General features: G+C 36.8%; 1 protein-coding gene across 1 annotated transcript; it reads right to left on the reverse strand.

Moving 5' to 3' along the window:
* Positions 1-3,179: 3,179 nt before the first annotated feature.
* Positions 3,180-18,875, reverse strand: LOC135943675 (uncharacterized). The gene is made up of 10 exons (XM_065490331.1): positions 18,627-18,875; positions 16,060-16,307; positions 14,091-14,211; positions 12,544-12,656; positions 11,535-11,667; positions 10,589-10,742; positions 8,839-8,926; positions 8,307-8,513; positions 7,467-7,568; positions 3,180-5,069 (listed from the first exon to the last, which is right to left on the reverse strand). The coding sequence occupies exons 2-10, from the start codon at positions 16,304-16,306 to the stop codon at positions 4,786-4,788; spliced, it is 1,449 nt and encodes a 482-aa protein (XP_065346403.1). The 5' UTR covers position 16,307; positions 18,627-18,875; the 3' UTR covers positions 3,180-4,785.
* Between the last annotated feature and the right edge of the window lie 419 nt (positions 18,876-19,294).

Below are 19,294 nucleotides of genomic sequence, written 5' to 3' on the forward strand. Positions count from 1 at the left end.
AGAGTCGTTGGACGACGGAATGCATTTTTTTACACGTAAGCAAGGCCGGTTCATTGAAAGGAATCGCCGTCGCTTGATGCTTATAGGAAGAGAATAACGGGACACGGCCGCCGAGCGCTCTAGCTGCTCGTATTCGTCAAATCGCATTTACTGCTGTGCTGTGTGTGCAAGCCGGAGTGAGTCGGAGGGACGATATAAAATATAATACTGCTCCTCGTAACCTACATTCGCGCCTCGCGAGCTACTTACCATGCGTCGCCGCGATTTGTATCTTTTTCCGCGCATTTGCAACGCTCTCGATGATGCACTTTTTCGCACGAACGACCGTTGATCGGCGGAGAAAAACAATAAATTGGCCTTTTTGAAACGCATAAGCGTACGTGAGTGAAAATTAATATTTCGTTTCGAAAAAGAAACTGCGCGTCGACTTTCCTTTTCGATGAAATTCAGACGCGAAGAACAAAGCGTGCGCGGCGACTCCCCTGCCTGCTTTCAGTTCGATACAGTATAGAGCGAATGCAAATTAATTTTCTTCCTGCGTGCTGCCCTTTGTAGTTCCGAATGTTACAAAGCCACGGGCCCGCCTGCATGCAAAGTACCTATTATTATTATTTGCCTTTGTGTGTGCTCGCAGTCAAATGGTGCGCTCATTCAGACGAAATTGCTGATTACGCCATCAGACCAAGCCAAATCCGCGATGCTCTTGATCCAGAACGCGATGCTGGCAGAATCAACAGAAGCCGGCCGTCTTTATATGGTTTCCGCAGTTGTAATTTGAGTCTGAAGTAGAGGCTCACCAGAATTTATTTCCGAGCTCAATAGGGATCATTAGAAAGACCCCCGTCATTAAAACCCGCCAGTAAATTACTTCAGGGGACGTTGTCGTGACAACTTAATTTTTCTTCTAGACCTTTTTATATATTTTGTCGCATTTTTAGTTAGTTAACTCTTGTTTGTTCAAATAGAATCAAATGTTTTTAGAGAGGAAAACATGTGCGACTCCCACGAAAAAAAATAGGCAGTGCCTTGCAGACTGACAAACACTTTGATTTCCCCTTAGAAATAATTTATGATTGCTTTTAGGAGAAGGTCTTGAGAATAAAAACAGCATAGTGAACGGTTGTATTTTTGGGGAAAAAGAGAGATAAAAAACAAAGAATACCCTATGCTGTCGTTGCTACTCTATCACAATCAGTTCAATATTTTTTCTATATTATCTGCATAGTTCTAATAAATATTGTCAAGTTGAAACCGAAATTAGACTGAAAATATCATAGTTTTTGTTTCATGGAAGAGACTGTCGCCAGCTTAACTAAAGTTTTCCTCATTTTTTTTTCTTAAAAATCAGAACTTTCAACCTTCAGGAAACAAATATCGTACAAGATTTGCCTAGTTTAGTGGCATAAGAAGCAAAGTTGTAATGAAAAACGCTTTATTTAAATTTGCGAAATATAATCTAACTCAATTTTTATTCATTTTCGTTAATTATAAAGTTGTTTTGGAACCTAAGATATTTCATTTTTCTGGGCATTAAATAAGCATGAATCCTGCAATTTAAAGACTTTTGAGGCACATTTTAATGCGTTCAAAACCATCGTAGGAGCTAAAAAAAACCAATTCAATCACCTGTACATCCCCAAAACACCATTAAATTGCTGCAAAATGGTTGATACTTTCGATGCTGTGCCAAATATCACACTTTGTAGGCACATACGGAGAGCATCAAAATGCCTGGTTGTTTTGAGAAGGAGTAAAAATTCCATTTTTGGGCATTTTCAGGGATTTTTTATAACTTTTAAAAGCTTCTAGTTTTGTTAGTTAATAATAAATTAATTGTTAGTGCATTCAGCTGTTGACTTTACCATGTTTCCTATGGGACCAGAAAGCAGAATCAAGGGCATTGAAAGTTGATAGACTAATGATTGTTAATTTCAATAAGCACTAAGATGTATTTAATCCCGGCGCGTCCGGTAGGAAATTCTCCGTATTCATTAGCAGATTGCATTTGCCCTGATCTTGCTCCTCTCGCTGCCTACTGCTGCTGCTGCTTTCTTTGTTTGCTACAAGTCGGAATTAAAGCAAACGAACACTTCTTGGTAAAGAAAGCAGCGTGAGGAGCAAGAGCACGGCAAATGCAATCTGCGAGGTAATGGTAATTCATTTACTAAAGCAATTTAAATAAGACCAATGCCAATTCAAATTCTATTTAAAAACAATAAAAAATATGTGACGACGTCTAAATAAAAACTGATCTTAATAATGGCTAGGAAATTATTATAGAAGTGAAAATAATCGTATGAAACCACTTAATTAATCATCTAAACCACCAAATCATCTCAATTGATCCTAAAAATAGCCGTTTTTATTTCAATCGTCTCAAATTTCCAACCCTTTTCAATTAATTAAACTGGCAAAAATGGACAAGTACCAAAACAATTCTAATTTGTCCTTTTGTAATTTTGAATATTATGTTTAATTTAAACAAAGAGGGGGAAGAGCATTATTAAATTTGTTCTGCTCCCACATCTGTGAAGTTAAATCAAATATTTGGGTATAGAAATTGACTTATGCTGATGCGATATTTGTATCTTTCTGCAACAGTTTGTACTCTTTTAAATAAGGAAATCGTCTTTATGAATGTCTATATGAGATGAACATTGGCAAAGAAAAATGCTCTCTATATTAAAAAAGTCGTTAAATGTCAAAGCTCGCTCTCCAGATTACTTTTTCTCTGCAAAGAGTTCCCGATTCAGAGAAAGCAACCAGTTGCCAATTAACTCTGGAGCGAAGAAGAAGAGTTGGGGCCATTCCAGACGGTCGATTCCCGGGCTTTAAGCCGACATGCAAGAAACATGACCCGAGTCCGCTACCGAAGCATCGGGCTCTCTCAATTCTCTGGTCTCGGTCGCCGCGAAAGCGACTTTTTGCGTCGCGTGCAACTCTGACTGCTATTTTCTCAGTCGCCGTCCCCGGGGATGTGTTGAGTTGGCAGATAAGGCGTTCGCTAACAACTTATTGAGCACATAGATGCGCGCAAACAGCACGGCACATATTAAACGAGCAGAGCCTTTTGTTTGCTAAACAGTTTGCTGCTCGCTTCGACTTGCGCTATTTCCTGTTGCTGAGCACAAATAACAAATGGATCAGTTTAAATCTTGGTGTGAAGGAAGTAAATGAGATTTACTGTCTTGTTTTGCCGCTATTGTACACCTTTATTCTAGCATTTAAAACAGAGCCCGTAGAAATTCCTGTTGGTACAAGTAACAAATTATATCACTATTTATTTTGTAAAACTTGAGGTTGCGTATATAAAAATACGTTGTTTGCACTTCAGTTTAAATGACTGCTGCACTATAATTCACCGTAAAAATCACATTGTTTTGTTGGTGAACATGTCAAGGGTAAATTCATGTTAAAAGTTATCGTGGACTTTTAAAACACGTAAGACGGAGGCAGTGATTCCAGCCGACCGAAATAAAAATAAAATATCTTAAGAACTATATCAAAACAAGACAAGTATAGCGATGAGACAATTTTTTACCTTCAAACCGCTTTGGGTGGAATTCAGGGCTGCGTGCTTAATTCAACTAACCATTTTGCTATGGGCTAAGCTAGTAAAAAAAAATCAGGCCACCTGTAGCCAATTATTTCCAGGAACAACATAACAGTCATCTGTTTCAGTATGATTATTTAGATATTAACTCAAATTATTTTTCTAAAAAATGAGTCAGTGTGATCTGTTATGAAGTCAATTTACTTGAATTCCCTAAATTTCCCCTATTTTTTCATTCTCTTTTCCCAAACAAAATGTTACATCTCGATGTGGACAATGCACCCGACAATTAGATTGAATTTCTTTATCCTTAAACAAAATTACGTATGTTGTTGAGTTTTACATATCAGCGTACATGATATTTCCAATTCAATTTTTAATTTTAAAATTCAGATCGGAAGACATCTTTTTCTTTGGTAACATAGCACCCTCAACAACTCTGACAAAAATCGTAAAAAGTCATCCAGTGGGATCCCGACACGAGTTATTTTTTCATCTTGCTGTTCAGAAAAGGGCAAGATGGCAGCTACTAGGGCATTCCACCATTATTAACAAGATCGAAGGATATTTTTTAATCATTCCTGCCCTATCATTTTTTAGCTTAATTGCGCGACAGGTGGATTTGTATTTTAATTTAAAAATTGCAAATTTAATCAGCTTTCAGGAAAAGCATTTTTTTAGCTCTATCACCATTTACTGAATTTACGCTGAATGGGAAAACTCCAAACTTCAAACTCGCTAAAATATACCTATCTTAGATTCCAAATTTTAAATTTTCAATGTTTTCCATCGACCATCAAATTATAAACCATCAATATCAAAAGATTAAATTCGGACCAATTAATTTGAAATTTTGTATTCAGAGGTGATATCCACGTGCAAAATAGAGGATTTTTGTAAAATAAAAAATTGATAGATGATTTTTATGCAACCTTTGGAACCAATTTTCAGAAAAACTACACAGCATTCTGGCCAAAAATTAGCTTTGACTGATTTAGAGATAATGTCTAGTAAATGTAAATGCTTTTCCTCTTTGCTTGATTTTAAAGTAGAGTTAAAACGGAAATATAATAATGATAGTCATTTTAAATTGAAGCACCCTAGTAACAGCCATGTCTGCGCAAATCGAGAATCCCAGAGTGTTTTATAATCACAATTTTAATTAAACTAATTTTATTCTAAGAAAAATATTGGTATCAATTTATAAAATTTGTTCAAAAAAATACGGCAGCTCACAGATCAAAGCTGAAAGCGTCGTTGATCCAGGCTCTGGAGGCGGAGGTGACGTTGACAATGCACGGCGGAGTGAAGTGCGCAAACTGGACGGTCTCGACAAGTGAGAAATAGGTTGCGGCGATCGTGGCCGCAACCCCCAACAGGATGACGATTAACAGCAGCAGTCGCTCAGCCGCCATCCACACGGGGTGCCGTCGCACCCCCGACAGCGCGTTCCTGCTCAAGTGAAGGTAAAATAGCGGCGGGAAAATAAACATCAGCGGCCCTGTCAACGCTCCACCTGCGAATTGTAGAGTGTTTTTATTTTTATTTTTATGTGTATTATGCATGCACGCGTCGTTGAGAGAGAGAGGGAAAAACGGTGAGCGGGCAATTAGTTGACGCGTTGGTTTTCATTCGCAGCTGTGCTTTGTGATAAATGGTGCGTTGAGCGCGATTCATGCACAACTTTTTTCTAAAGAAAGAATCTCACACGATATACGCATGACCTACATCCCTTACTACAAGATTGAACTTTTTTCATTCTAGACACCAACCAATGCATATAGGGCTGTAAAATGAAGATGAAGACGATCGACTATTTTTTCTGACACCCTATGTGACGTAACTTGACTTGTCAAGTGCGTAGTGCTCGTAAATTTTGAGCTTTTTAGCCTCGATATATCAAAACCTTCTAATCCCCGTCAAAAAGGAATCTGCAACTGTTCAATCTAAAATAAAATATAGTGCTTGTTAAATTGAAAAGGTTGAGAGCGTGGTTTATTTATCATGAGTCCCCAGTATAGAGATCAAAATATGCAAATAGAAGCCATTTGAAGCATCCCTGAAATCTCCTCAATGTAATAAACCATTTAAATTGGCCAAACATCCAAGTAAGCTTGAATATTAATCCAACATTTAAGTGTAAAAGAATAATTTTTAATTTATATTTTTTCTTCAATATTTAATAAACAAACTTTTTTTATATTTATTTTTATTTAAATAAAAAATTTAAAATTAATTTGAGCGGGGTTTAAATAAGTTTTAAAAACGCTATATTATGTGTTTTAAATAATTTTTATTTGTAAAATTATAAATTTTGAGTGCCTTTCAATGTTTAATAATTTTGAAAAGACTATGGACTTCTTTATTGATATGGGTTGTATTAGATCTATTTGAAATAAGAACAATATTATTTTTTTATCTTAACGACTATTAGAAAAATTACTCTCATTTTAAAAAGTAAAATTTATGTAATTGGAAATGAATGTTCAAAGAAGGTATGTGTGTTCTGCACCGAGGGCTGCTGTCAAGGGCTTAATTCACAAAAATTACTCTTTAAGTCAGGGAGCTATCACTAAAAAATGTTATTAATTTTTGTGATTATGTCCAAGCTGTAAATTTTTTTAAACTCATTAGAACATATCAGATTTACTTAAAAACTATTTTGTGTTCCTTTGTTTGCTTCAACTTTAAAGTGAGTGTGTGTATTTGCAATTGATTTTGATAATTTAGGTTTTACTAGGGTATTATCAGCCTCTCAAAGATTTTCAATTAAACAACAAAATGCTACATAATGCATCGAAAGCCGTCTAAAACACAGTCCTAAACGCCTTGTAAACGGATGGAAACTGTGCCGGAAAACAGTCTTACAGCGCAGGTTGCATAATGTCATGTCTTTCCTTCACAAAGCGAAAAAGAAACACGGCACAACTTGTTCAACTTGTTAAATAAAATAAACAAGTAAATAAACCAAACAAGCGCTTTAGTTCAAGGTAGAAAAAATTGTGAAAAGTTGGTCGTATCGTCTCCTTCTTTGGCAAAAACACGGCTTAAGAAATTTTAATGAGCTGGCTCTTTGCAAATTGATGATTTCCCTGACTTTTGGATGGTATGCAATCGATCGATGAAGGCAGGAAAATGACTTAATTTTTGAGAAGAAGAAAATACGATCTAAAAGAATTATTTACAATTCAAAACAGTAAAATCAATTTTGATATTTTCCAACACAAAAGACGCTGTTTTTCCCTCTTCTCACATTAGTTCTACTTTTATAATTGCTTAATAATTATGAATAATTTGATCCTTTGTGTATTTAAAGCGTAGTGTTCTTATTAAAAAAATTAAGCCTAGAAAAACAACTAAAAAACATTTTCCTTGTTTCAGTAACATTATAGCCTTGTTTTGTCTCATTAGATAAAATTAACGAGGAAATATCATGTTTCTATTCTCTCAGGGAACTTTCCTGGAGTGCATAGTTTCTTTGCAAAAAATTGCACTGGTAGACTGCAAATTACGAAAATTACTGCTTTAGTGCCGAATTATTTGACACTTCTTAAAAACCTATTAAAAATACGACAGTCTCAAAGACTTTTGTCAGCAAAAATTTCCACTTTCACTCCCAAAATTAGCCTAAGCAATTAAGTGCTGCGTCACCCTTTTCTTTCATATTATAAAACTATTTTGTTCATTAAACAACGATTGATTCTTAATCGATTTCCAGATCGACAACTCTGTTCATTAATGAAACCTTCATGATTATCACTGTTAATTAGTTTGCTTCCAGTAGCAGGTTTCACTTTACTTTCTAAGAAATGTTAATTATATCGAGAGCGATTTGATCGAAAATGTAACGAAATTAATTTTAGATGAAACAACAAACTTTTTAATTAAAATCTGTATAAATATTAATTCTCACCTATCAAGCCCATAATGAGGTCGAATCTAGGCACGGTGAGGCCCAAGGCAACGCCTAGCATGACCAGACTACTCCGCACCAAGCACCTTTTCCAATTAAACTCTGAAATGAAACGCACAAACATACGTATATATATTTCTATCAGCTCAGCAGATCGATATTAATAAAACACAATGACGGGGCAAAACAACTTTTCCCTTTTCCAGGGGGAGAAAGAAGAGAATCGCCGGGTGACATGTCTCATCGAGAAGAAAGAAAGAAATGTCATTTCCTGCCAGTATATTATTGGATGCTTCCACCGATAAAATGCTAAATCAGTGACGGTGGTGCAACAGCGGGATTGAAAATTCCATTCGTCAGCAGGGTTTGCAGTTTTATCACTCCGATTTTTTTCTACGGCCGGAAAAACAGGAAGAAATGTCCGTAGTTCCAAATAAATGTAAGTATTTAAGTGCATTTTTCGGTAAAACTTTAAAAATGACAAAGTGTTTAAAAATCCAAGAAATCAGTTTAAATTTGGATCATAAAAAGACCAATTCAAAGGCCACTTAAGTAAAATATTCTAGGTGGAGGTAACAATTTCTAAATGTTTGAAGAATGACATGTTTTAAAAAATTCTTTTAAAACAGAATTTGCTGTGAAAACGTCGCTGACACTAAATTTTATATTGATCTGAAAACTGACAATTTAATATAAACAACCATATAACAAAAGCAGTTGATGTTTTTTGGGGAAAATAATCCTGGAATTTAATTTGATGTTTTAATAAAAAAAATCCGATTCGTTAAAAAAACACAGGAATTTTTTTCAACATTCCACCCTTTAATTATATTTCTGTACCTCTGGGGATGCCGAGTTTGTCCTCGACGTCCTGGTAGAGGGCGCATCCGCCCACGACCATGGACAGGCAGATCTGCAGCGTGACGAGCAGGACGTCGGCGTAGAGGGGCGCGTTGGCCGGCATGCCCTGCAGAAGGTTGGGCGTCACGGTCGAGCCGTATCGCCACATGGCGATTATTGTCGTCGTCAGAAACAGGCTGCACGTGACTGGAAGGGCAATAAACATAAATAAAGCCGCAACAACCTCGGGCCTCTATCCAAGCGGCGCTTTTAAAGGCCTTGTTTGATCTCCGAGCCGGGGCTGCGGCTGAGATAAAAACACTTTTAGGGGATTTTCAATTTCTTTCTTGTTGCTTTGGATGGATCTAGATGGAAGGCCGGAAATTGGCAACCCTAAGCCTCGCGCCCCATCGCGCTGTCACAGCGGAACAAGCGTTTCAATAACTCGCACCGGCTTTGTTTTATCGCGGCGTCAAACCACAATACAATCTCCGAAATTGATGATATTGAAGCGAAAAAGGATTTAGGTTACCCAGGAATCCGCAAGTGATTGCTTTTCCCAGCTCATTTTTCCGCTCCATGTCGACCTGCACCGTCAAAATCATCGGGTGGATGTCAAACTGAAATTTGAAATGCAAATTAGTTTAATACACATCCCAGCAGTGTGATATTTGGCCTTTTTAGAGAGGAATTTTTTTATGTCTTGCCAACGGATAGCTGAATAATTTATAACGCGAAAGGAAGAGTAAAAAGCATTGCAAGCTCCGCTAGAAGGAATAGACCATTAAAAAATCATGGCATGATCAGGTGTATAAATTTTCTTTCCCAATACAGGCAACCCACGTTCTTTTTACGACGGTGTTTGAAATTGTGATCAAGACCCCAATGTATCTTCTCTGCCGCACAAATACCAGCAAACTCTGGAGCTTTGGCTATAAATATTAATTTCCAGTATTTTGGTCACGAATGAATGTGAACAAATGTTTTGATTTTACTTATTATAATAGCTAAATAAAGGCAGACCTCTGATTTATAAACCCTATTTGCATTCCAGCCCTAAACTGAAAGTAAAGAGCGTGGATATATGAGAACATTCCAACAAAAAGTCCGCCAAATATTTTTCTCAGAATACCCAACCGACTGACTGATCTTCCTTCTGTTTCCAAACGTATTTTCTTTCGGATGTGGGGATATATGAGGTAAAGGTACCCTGCTGTTCCGCAATAAATCTAAATTGGCCTGGGTTTGTCAAAGAGGCATCGTGGCATCAGCTAATATGGTTAACAATTCCAAAAACTTCTAACTGCATTTCAATTTTAAGAATTTTAACTTTACATGAAAAAAATATTTCATTTACATTAATGTGTATTTAATGTTCCAAATAAAATTAAAAAAGGATGTTGAGCAAAATGGCGTAGTTTTTAATTTCCTCGGCTCAATCTAAAAAATATCTACTCAAAGAATGTAATAGCTCACTCTCTTTATTTCATCTTACAAGGAAACTCTTCAGGATTTGTCGTGATGGTTTTGGCAAAATTATAAACATTCAGTTAAATTTTAAAAATTTTAATTACCCTTTATGAGAAAACTAATTTTTTAAATGCATTTTTAAATAAGATCGGCCCTTAATTTTTTAAAATTACTTATACAATCGAAACATTTCCACCAATATATGCGTTGCTCCCATTGGAAAACACTACATGCATTCCGCCAAAAACTATACGTAACCTTTAATTTCCTTATTTGATTAGTCATTCAGTCTAATTAGAAAAATTTAATCAGTGTAACACAAGAAGTTGCGATGCTCTATTTAACCTTAGAAATAGGACAAGCATGAGCAAATTTCCAAGAACACTGAAAGCTGTTTAATTTAATTGTAACTCGGCACTATAGCGAGAAGCAAATGTAATGAGATTTTACTCAGCCAGATTCTCCAGACTCGCGGAAAGAGAAATTAGTTGTAAATGCACGTGCTGTCTATATTCCGGTTTCATTTAAGCGGCAACGGCGGCAGCTTTTGTGCCATTATTTAAAGTCGCATTGTTTGTCCCGCTGATGCAATTCAACGACGAGTGAGAGAGTTAACCCCTTTGAGAGGCGGTATTGCTATTCCCCGCAGCATGACGAGGGCTTTTTACTTTGTGCGAGATTTCACTCAAAGAGGCAATAAAAAGGAGAGTGGCAACTCGACGACAAATGGGTAAATAAGTAAGTGCGCAACACACCCCGAGAGCGAGCTGGAATACATAGTAACAAGAAAGTAAGTTCAGAGTTTGTCTTACTTGGAATGCGATGACTCCATACGCAACGGCGATCGCCTCCCAGGAAAGTTGCGGCACGGGCTGCGTGTCCAGGTCTCGGATGTCGGTGATCATGGTGACCCAGGTCAGCACTCCCACAGAGGCAACGGTAAACACTGAGGTACCGGCCAGCCACCTTTTAATCGAATTTGCAATCAACACCATGTGTGTTTACCCCCGTATTGAGAATTTGTAATATAATTAAGAGCTGGGAGAGGGTTGGAAATTAAACAGTATAGTAGAATAATAATAGAGTTTGTACCACCTATGCCTTTTCATAGGTTAAATTGTGTTAGGGGAGGGAGGGTAGATTTCAAAATAATTAGTACTGGTTGAATAGGATTAAAAACTGTATAAAAAAATATGATTTGTTAAAATTTTGTTACTGTTGGGCAAGCACGTTTTAAACCGAGGGTAAGAAGGAATGTCGGAAAACAATCTGAAGCTCCATTTTGTAATTCCACAAATATGATGAAGGGTTAAGATGAGTAATTTCGGACCAAAATAGATTGTACTTCCGTAAATAACCAATGTTGAATGTTTCCCTTTTTAGCACTCTTGAAATATTTGATTTCAGAAATTGACGGTCACGCCAGAGACGTAGTTTGAAAATAGAAAAAATCTGTTTAAAAAGGCCCTTTAAAAAAACTTTTTAATAAAACCGTGGTCATGGTCATTTTTTCAAATAATCATTCATTATTAAGAAGAAATATATTTTCCCCCAGAATGCATAACTCAAAAGCAACGTTTCGTGAAAGTAGCAGCCGTAAAATATGTCATCATTCTTCTCCTCAAATTGCCACGTGTGCCACATTCCCATAGTTTGAAATACACAAAGCCACTCATTTAATTATTCAGAGTAAAGTCTAGAAAATCCAGGTTGTGTTTCCAACCCAGCAAACTTTATTTAATAAATAAACAACGTTACTTCATATCCTTGGGGCTGCCGAGCCACATGACGGGACAGAGCACGATCCCGACCAGCACCAGCCAGTAGCAGAAGGAGAACTCGAAATTCCAGTGGGACATTTTTAATCCAATCAGTTGCAAGTTCTGCGAAGCTGCGGGCGAAATCGAATTTTTATTAGACTCGGTACGCGCGTGCTCTCAAAGGGTTGATTATTTGAAAGCTTTTTAAATTTGTATGATTCATTAACAATAAAAAGCACTTGGCGAGGCGAAAACAAATGTGCAAACGTTGTTATTGCGTCAAGTGCACCGCTCTCCTGCCAAAACTTTTAATCACCATTGTGCCAGGAGAATTTTCATTGCAAATGGTACATTTGGGAATTTCCATTTCATTACTCATATTTTCAATATTTGCAGACACCTGACAAAATTATTCGTAACGCAGGTTAATAATATTCTGATTCTGAAAAAGGCATGATATTTGAATTCAAATATTCATTTTAATTAAAACTGAATCAAACATAATTTTTTTACTCGCTAAAACAATAACCAATAACAACGTTTTATAGATAAATTTGACTCTCGTCTGTCATTGCAATAACGATTTTCCATTCGGATTTGGGAGGATTGCGGAAGCTTTCCAACTCGCTATACTACTTAGCAACTTTCCAGCATGCGTGAATTAATTTCACGGGACAAATGTCCTGCGCAAGTGATGGAGTTGGTAAAACACCTTAATGTTTAATGAAAAAAAATCGCGAATTAGATACGAGAAAATTGCAACACATATGAACTCACAGATTATTTTACTTACAAAAAAATTGAAAGAATTACATGTTGTTACATTAAATATTATTTTTAATTAATTGGAAAATTTTATATTATATTTTAAATTTGCAAAAAGATTAGCAAAGTACTACAATTTTCCTGCCAGAGTGATTCTAAATTTAATCCTTTCTGTTGTTTTAGTTTTCGTTCTGTTCACTCCGCGACGAGCCAACGAAAATATCAACATTATTTGTACTTGCCGACAAGTAGGTTAGGAATGCTGGCGCCGAAAATTGTGATGTCGAGCAGAAAGGAGACGAGACGGCTCGCTTTCAAGCCCAAAGCCTCCTCGGCGAGAGCTGCGTAAGGGTATCTGCCAAATAAAAAAAGGAAGATGAGAAACCGCACTCATACCGTGAGCGTATACAACATTTGCTGATTGTGAGAAGTGAAAAGGAATGAAGTTAGTATAAATTATTAATTTGCTGTTCTCCGTTCAATTGAGTTAAAAGGATGGGTTTCAAGCGCTTCCTGCTTGCTTTCAACGTGCCATTAACGAGAGGAAAATGTAGCAGACAGCTTTTAAATTGACTTTGATATCACATTATGGGTATTAATTGAAATGATTTTACTTTGTAACAGGCTAGCTCTGTTGCATTTCAAGGGGAACGTGTATTTCGTCCAAAAAGAATTCCACTGAAATTTATTATTGGAGCTTAGGTAATTAAAAATTCGAGAATTTGTCACGAAATGATATAATGAATATTTTTTAAAGTAGATCAATGCAGGGTGGCAAATGAAAATTATTAGAATTTTTGGATGCAATAGCACTTGATTGTTCTACAATTTGCATTAATCAAAAATGGACCTTGCTACATTAAAATTCATATATTCTCCAAAATTTACATCGCTTAAAGACCGTCTTTGACGAAGTTTCTGAGCACATCAATCGATTCTTGAGGGTCGAATTAGGTTGATTGTATTTTTTCCCGACCAAAAAGTGCAGTGTGACGTGCGTAGCACAAGTAAAACATTTTTTTACCGCCAAAAATATGAACCTATTTGTGAGAAATGCGTCAGAGCTGGCAGAAGTGACGCCTCTCCTCGGCCACACCAGCTCTGACGCATGCGCAGTTCTCGCATATAGGTTCATATTTTTGGCGGTAAAAAAGTTCTACTAGAGCTTCGCACGTCGCGCTGGACTTTTTAGTCGGCAAAAATATCCACTTGACCTAATTCGACCTTCAAGAATCGATTGGTGTGCTCAGAAGCTTTGTCAAATACGGTTTTTAATCACATTTTCGTATCAGATTTTTGTTCCTCTCGCCGAGATGTGTCCAACAGCGTATGAAACCTTTTAGGAAAACTCTTTGTTGTGAAATAATATAGGATTTCAAATAAAGACAGTCCTCAGAATTTAAAAAGGATACTAACTTTGCAGCCACTTTTCTAAAAGCTTTACAGGTCAATTTTGGCTTTAACTTAGAGATTAGTTTTTGTATCTTGATATTAATTTTTTTTAATTAAAATTATTCAGTGTCTCTTCCAATTTGAAAGATTCAAAATCACCCAACTATGGCAAAAAATTGTTTTCAGACAAAATACAGCTACCCTGCTATAATGAGACTTTCCACTGCATAAGATTAGGATTATAATATATCATGCTGATTTAATCTAGATGAATATCAATCAATCCAACTAAGTTTGATGAGCTTTTTTGCAAACATTTTATAAACACGTTGTTTGATGGAGGTGTTTGATGATGGCGAAGCAGAGCTGAGAGCGTTCATTATTGGATTTTACAGACCTGCTTTTCAGCATGATGAGAGGGTTGATTCGTTCGGCCATCACCCAGCATCGACCCAGCAGACGAGCCGTGTATATTTGCACCGAAAACACGGACAATGCTAATGGAATGCCGATCCAGCCTGAAAAAAAAATGAAAAACAACGCTTGTTCGTGAGTGCTCACATGCGATGGCAGAATAATGTCCAAATGGATTCGGCGAAATTCACGACGGAATATTTTTCGTTAAACAACGGTGGAGAATATCAAGTTCCCGCAACAATAAGAAAGTTTCCGGGAGGAAGAACGGAAACAATATTTAAAAGTCTTCACTCGTTTCAAATTTTGAGTGCTCCGCTTGGCGAAATCCTCGCCGACATTGAGAAAATAAACTACAAGATGACATAAATTCAAGCTGACAGCGCTGAAGAAGAAGAAGGAAACCCGGTCGGCATCAAGAACGGAACTATACAGTATGGCAACACGCAAGCCGTGGCTTCGACTAACTTTTAACAACCATTAATTTCAGCTCGGCGTCGAATGATAGTCAGCCACTGGCTTGATATACTATTCCAAGTTGTGCAATCGTTCTCGCAAACTCGCATTTAATTATTGGGATCCCATGTGTTACGCTTCGCTGGATTACATTTGAGCAGTTGCACAGCTGAGCAATCATTTCCTTTCCTCCACTGCAAGTTTTTTTTTCGGGAACTCGAAGTTATTTTTAACCTGCTTGATTCAGGAAATAAACATTTTTTTATTTAATTCCCTGCAGCTAATACTGTGATATGAATTTTGTTTTGTACTGCCGATGAGGCCTGCGGGGCCAAATAAGCTGCTACGAGTTAAAATACATTTTTCATAAATAATGCAATAGCTGTGATTTTTTTATCAGAGAAACAAGCGTATTTAGTGGCAAAATGAGCCAAGCTCTGTTTCTGTGTTATACATAAGGATTTATATCACCAGTTGGAAAATTTACCTCATGATTGAAACAAAAAGAATCGGTGTACACAAAAACCAATGATAAATAAGCTGTTTTATTTTTAAAGGAAGGTTCTAAACATAATGACGCCCCCCTCGGCAAGTGGTGGTCTTCAGATTTTGATGAAATTTGTGGAGATGTTGCCCTAGGAAACCTAAGTTGAACCCTAAAATATTAGGTGAAAATGCCAAAAATGGTTTATTTTACAGGGGTTCAAAGTTTGAGATTTTTGAAAAAGGTGATGTTTTCGGCGATCTGTAACTTGGACTCTCTTTGAGGTAAACACAAAAATTTGGTATTCAAAATGATCAACGTTTGACTCCCAACGACTTTCCCAGGACGACCAACTTCGCAGGTCAAATGCCAAGGTCACTAAATTGAGATCAAGACAACCACTTCTCAATTTCTTAGAGCCAACAAAGTAAAATATTTTCCTATAAAAATTCCAGTTCTTTTAATTTGAACGAATAATTTAAAGAATAACTTTTGATTCCAACAAGTGATCTTTTAAAATAATATATTTATAATTATTGGTAGTGGAAAAAATGCCCTTATTGTGGTGACCTGATTGAGTTCTCTCCAACCAATGACTTCTCTTATTGCGTGTTTAAAGTGGAATGATGCAGGGCAACAATTGAAAATTATTTGAATTGTTGGATGCCATAAAAAATAGATCGATAAAAAATTTGTTCAACAATTTGCAATAATAAAAAAGACCTTCCTACAGTAGAAATTCAAATTTTGCCAATTTTCTCCAAAATTTACAGTGCTTGAAGAAATTTTCTTGGCATATTCCGATTCCTCTCGTCGAGATCTGTCCAACGGTGTACGCCACTTATTGGGGAAACTCTTCGTTTTGAAAACAGCTCGTAAATGTTTTTTTCTAAACTTCATCTTTCGGAATTATTTCACTTTTTTATTTTTAGGAGAAATTCCTGTATTGAAGAGCGCATTTCCATCTGTGATCTATTTTTTTAAAGGAGCGATTATTTTGTGTTTGACTGACCGCAGTTGATGATGGCTCGGGGCAAGGCGATGATGGGGAAGACGCCAAAGAGGTCAACAATGCACAGCGTGGCGAAGACGACGGAGAGGCCTGAGCCCTGCTGCGGGAGGACCTCGCCAAGGCCGGCCGACGACTCGTGCTTCGCGGGGCTGCTGCGCCCACGCCGCGGCGATGCAGCCTGCTTGCTTTGCAGCACATCGATCAGCAGCGGGATGGTCTCGTTCTGGCTGTTTTGCTCAGGACCCATCCTGAAAACACGGTGCACCGCATTTGAAATGCAAATTGGCTCATGCTGTGTGCTGGAGCAGCGTAACGCAAAAGGGCAAAACGCTTAAAAAGATTTGTTGTCTTTCAACGCAAATTAGGCAAGACAAATTTTGCGCAGTGTTTTGAAAGAAAATCATTTTTAAACTACTTTCTGATATTCGAAATAAATTAAATTTGCGATAATTTACATGAAATGGTTTTGAAGTATGTTGACTTGAAATCGGAACGATTTTTAACATTTTGATTAATAATTAATTGTTTTCTTTAGAAATTCAACAGATTAATTGTGACATTTTTAGAAATGAGACTACGTGCGAAATTCAAGAAAAATAATGGCTTTTACACGTATTCTGTGGTGACACAAAACCTGTTCGAACTGTCAAAACATGAATTAAGAACATATCCCAATTGAAACCGAATATTCCACAGCAAAAGTTTGGGTGGTTTGCACAATCATATTCTGGTCATCGCATTGAAAGTCATTCCTACTGCTTCGCAAAACGATTTCTGAAGTATTATGGTACGATTCTCGCGGTTATAACTGGTCTCCAGTTCAGCGCAACAAAAAGTTATCTCAATGTTGTGCAAAGGAAAACGTAGTTCGATGTACACGCGGATGAACAGAAGCGCACACAGAGACTAGCTTTATGAAAGCTGCTAGCTAAAACGTGACCAGAATACTCCAGACTTTGAAGGGACTTTTCCTCTACATTTGCCTTTTGAAAAAGAAATTTAATATTCTTGTAGCATCAAATACGTGCATCGTTAAATTGGGTTCATATTTCAGCTTCATTAATTGTACCAAAAGGGACATTTTCAATAATTAGATGCGATGATTTCCACCAAAACTTAAATTCATAATATTTTCGAAATCACCTGAATCTACAAATTGTAGACTTTAAACACTTTTTCATTTCCAAAAGAAAAAAAAGGAAAAATGGTACGAGCAAAAGTTCACGAATTGCAGGACAGTTTCGGTTTACTTCAAACAATAACAGCAGAATTCCCAACCTGCACCTCAGAAACACAATTCTAAATCCCAGCGAATCAAAATATTTATTTGATTCCAACGGGGTTGACGGTTCGTGGAGGGTGAGCAACACTTCAACCCTTCTGTTCATTTTGGGGGATTATTGAGATTAATACGAATCTCATGGTGACAGATATATTTACAATTCTGATGGTTATAACCTGGCAGTTTTTTAAAGATTAAAATATTCGTATTCTTTTTAGTTTCTGAGTGTCTGTTTTCAAAAACGATCGAGAACTAGGCAGTGATTTTTTTAAGGAAAATAAATCATGTTTTGTGTTAGTACGCTCTTCTAACCGACTTATCAAAATTATGATTTTTTTTTTAATTCAACAGAATTTTTCAATGCTCTCTAACATGTTTGGCGGAAAATATGCACTTTTGGGTGATCAATTTAGGAAAATCGCAGTAAAATGCGGAGAACCCCAAAATTTATAGGGCTGTTTTTTACACTTTTGGCAAGCCCTGCGTAAATTTGAATTCGACGCAGATGCCGTAAATTTTCGTATTAATTGTATTGGGCTTAATGAGAAAACAAAATGTTTATTTATTATTATTTATTTGACCCGGAGGAGATGAGATTTACGTTCTAATAACAATTCTGTAAAATCTGAGAAACTGAAAATTTTGACGCGAAATATTTCAAAGTTTAGATTTTCATGGATTTCGCTCTAAATGACTGGCCTGCAACCCTTGATTTTTGCTCAAAAATTTAAAAATAATTAGAATTCTTTGAAATTTTCGAAAAAAGGATCAATATCTGAGTTTATTTCCGCAATTCATCGCTTTTCATCTGCTTGTTTTGCAACTAATTAGCTTATAATGTGACGATTTTATTTTCTGGAGGATAATTTTTTTTCATTTTAAACCACGATTAGTCAAATGTGCGAAGTGATTTCAAATTGCAGTCTATATGGGGCCAGTAAAAATTTAATAAGTGATTGAATACGATACAATAATGTCTAAAATTTGCAAATATTTCGCTGTTGACAAGGAAAAGAATCAAACAAAATGTTGTGGGCTCTCTTTTGCAAACTAAAAGTCGCAATATATATGTGATGAGGATTTAATCGGCTTACGTATGTAAACTAAGTCAGAGTGAAAGGATTGAATATCAAGGCAAGAAGCCCAGTTTGTTTTAAAGCAAAAATAGCAATTCTTTATTTAAGAAAATTGTCAGCAAATGAAACAATTTCCCAGAGGCTCTTTCAAAATTTTTTTTGTCAAAATTAAGAAATAATCAGAGACGTAATAGAGAAATGGTGCTTACCTCAAACAATGCTGCGAATAGTTGGCCGGAGACTCGAGCGCATCACGTGCTTTTGTTTTAACTCTTGGCTACGAGACCTATCAAGAGAGTCACCGCGGCTCGCAAGGGCGCATACAAATGAGAGCACATAAGACACACACTCGCACACAAAATAATATTCCTCCCAATCGGGAAACACAATCCCCCGCGTGAAACCCTACACGAACGTGCGTTCTCCGCGGACGCACATGTAACAGCCAGGGGGCCGCGTTCGTTCGGTCAGTCATTCCAGTCATTCGTGCGTTCCGCAAACTCGTATGGGGGAAAGGATAAGTAGTGTAAGAAGCTGTTTAATAATTCGTCCACGCTCGTACTGCGAAAATTATTTACGACTGTCATTGAGAGAGGATGAACGGATATTTTCAAGCGCAAAATTTGAGAAGATTCAATTTATTCAGTGCACAAAGCTGATTTTTTTTTAAATTTCGAAACGGACTAAATATAGATTTGCTGGCGTGTTAACAAGTTAACTTACTTAGTAAGCTCTCATGAGAGTTCAGTCCTTTCGTATGAGCGACGGGTAAATTCAAGCGTGAAACCTGTTCCTCTGGATTTGTTTAAAATTATTTATAAATATAAATGTACGCTGGGGAGGTCGGCGCTGCATGCATTCGAATGTACTTGCATTC

This window comes from Cloeon dipterum, chromosome 4 (genome assembly GCF_949628265.1).
Source record: "Cloeon dipterum chromosome 4, ieCloDipt1.1, whole genome shotgun sequence".
NCBI classification, from domain to species: Eukaryota; Metazoa; Arthropoda; class Insecta; order Ephemeroptera; family Baetidae; genus Cloeon; species Cloeon dipterum.

Bases quoted from the DNA above. Each gene is read 5' to 3' on its own strand.
- LOC135943675 (XM_065490331.1), bottom strand. From the start codon at position 16,306: ATGGGTCCTGAGCAAAACAGCCAGAACGAGACCATCCCGCTGCTGATC. The intron at 7,569-8,306 runs GTACAGAAATAT...GTTTCATTTCAG, and splicing joins CAAACTCGGCATCCCCAGAG to AGTTTAATTGGAAAAGGTGC. The intron at 5,070-7,466 runs GTGAGAATTAAT...TACAATTCGCAG, and splicing joins CCTCATTATGGGCTTGATAG to GTGGAGCGTTGACAGGGCCG.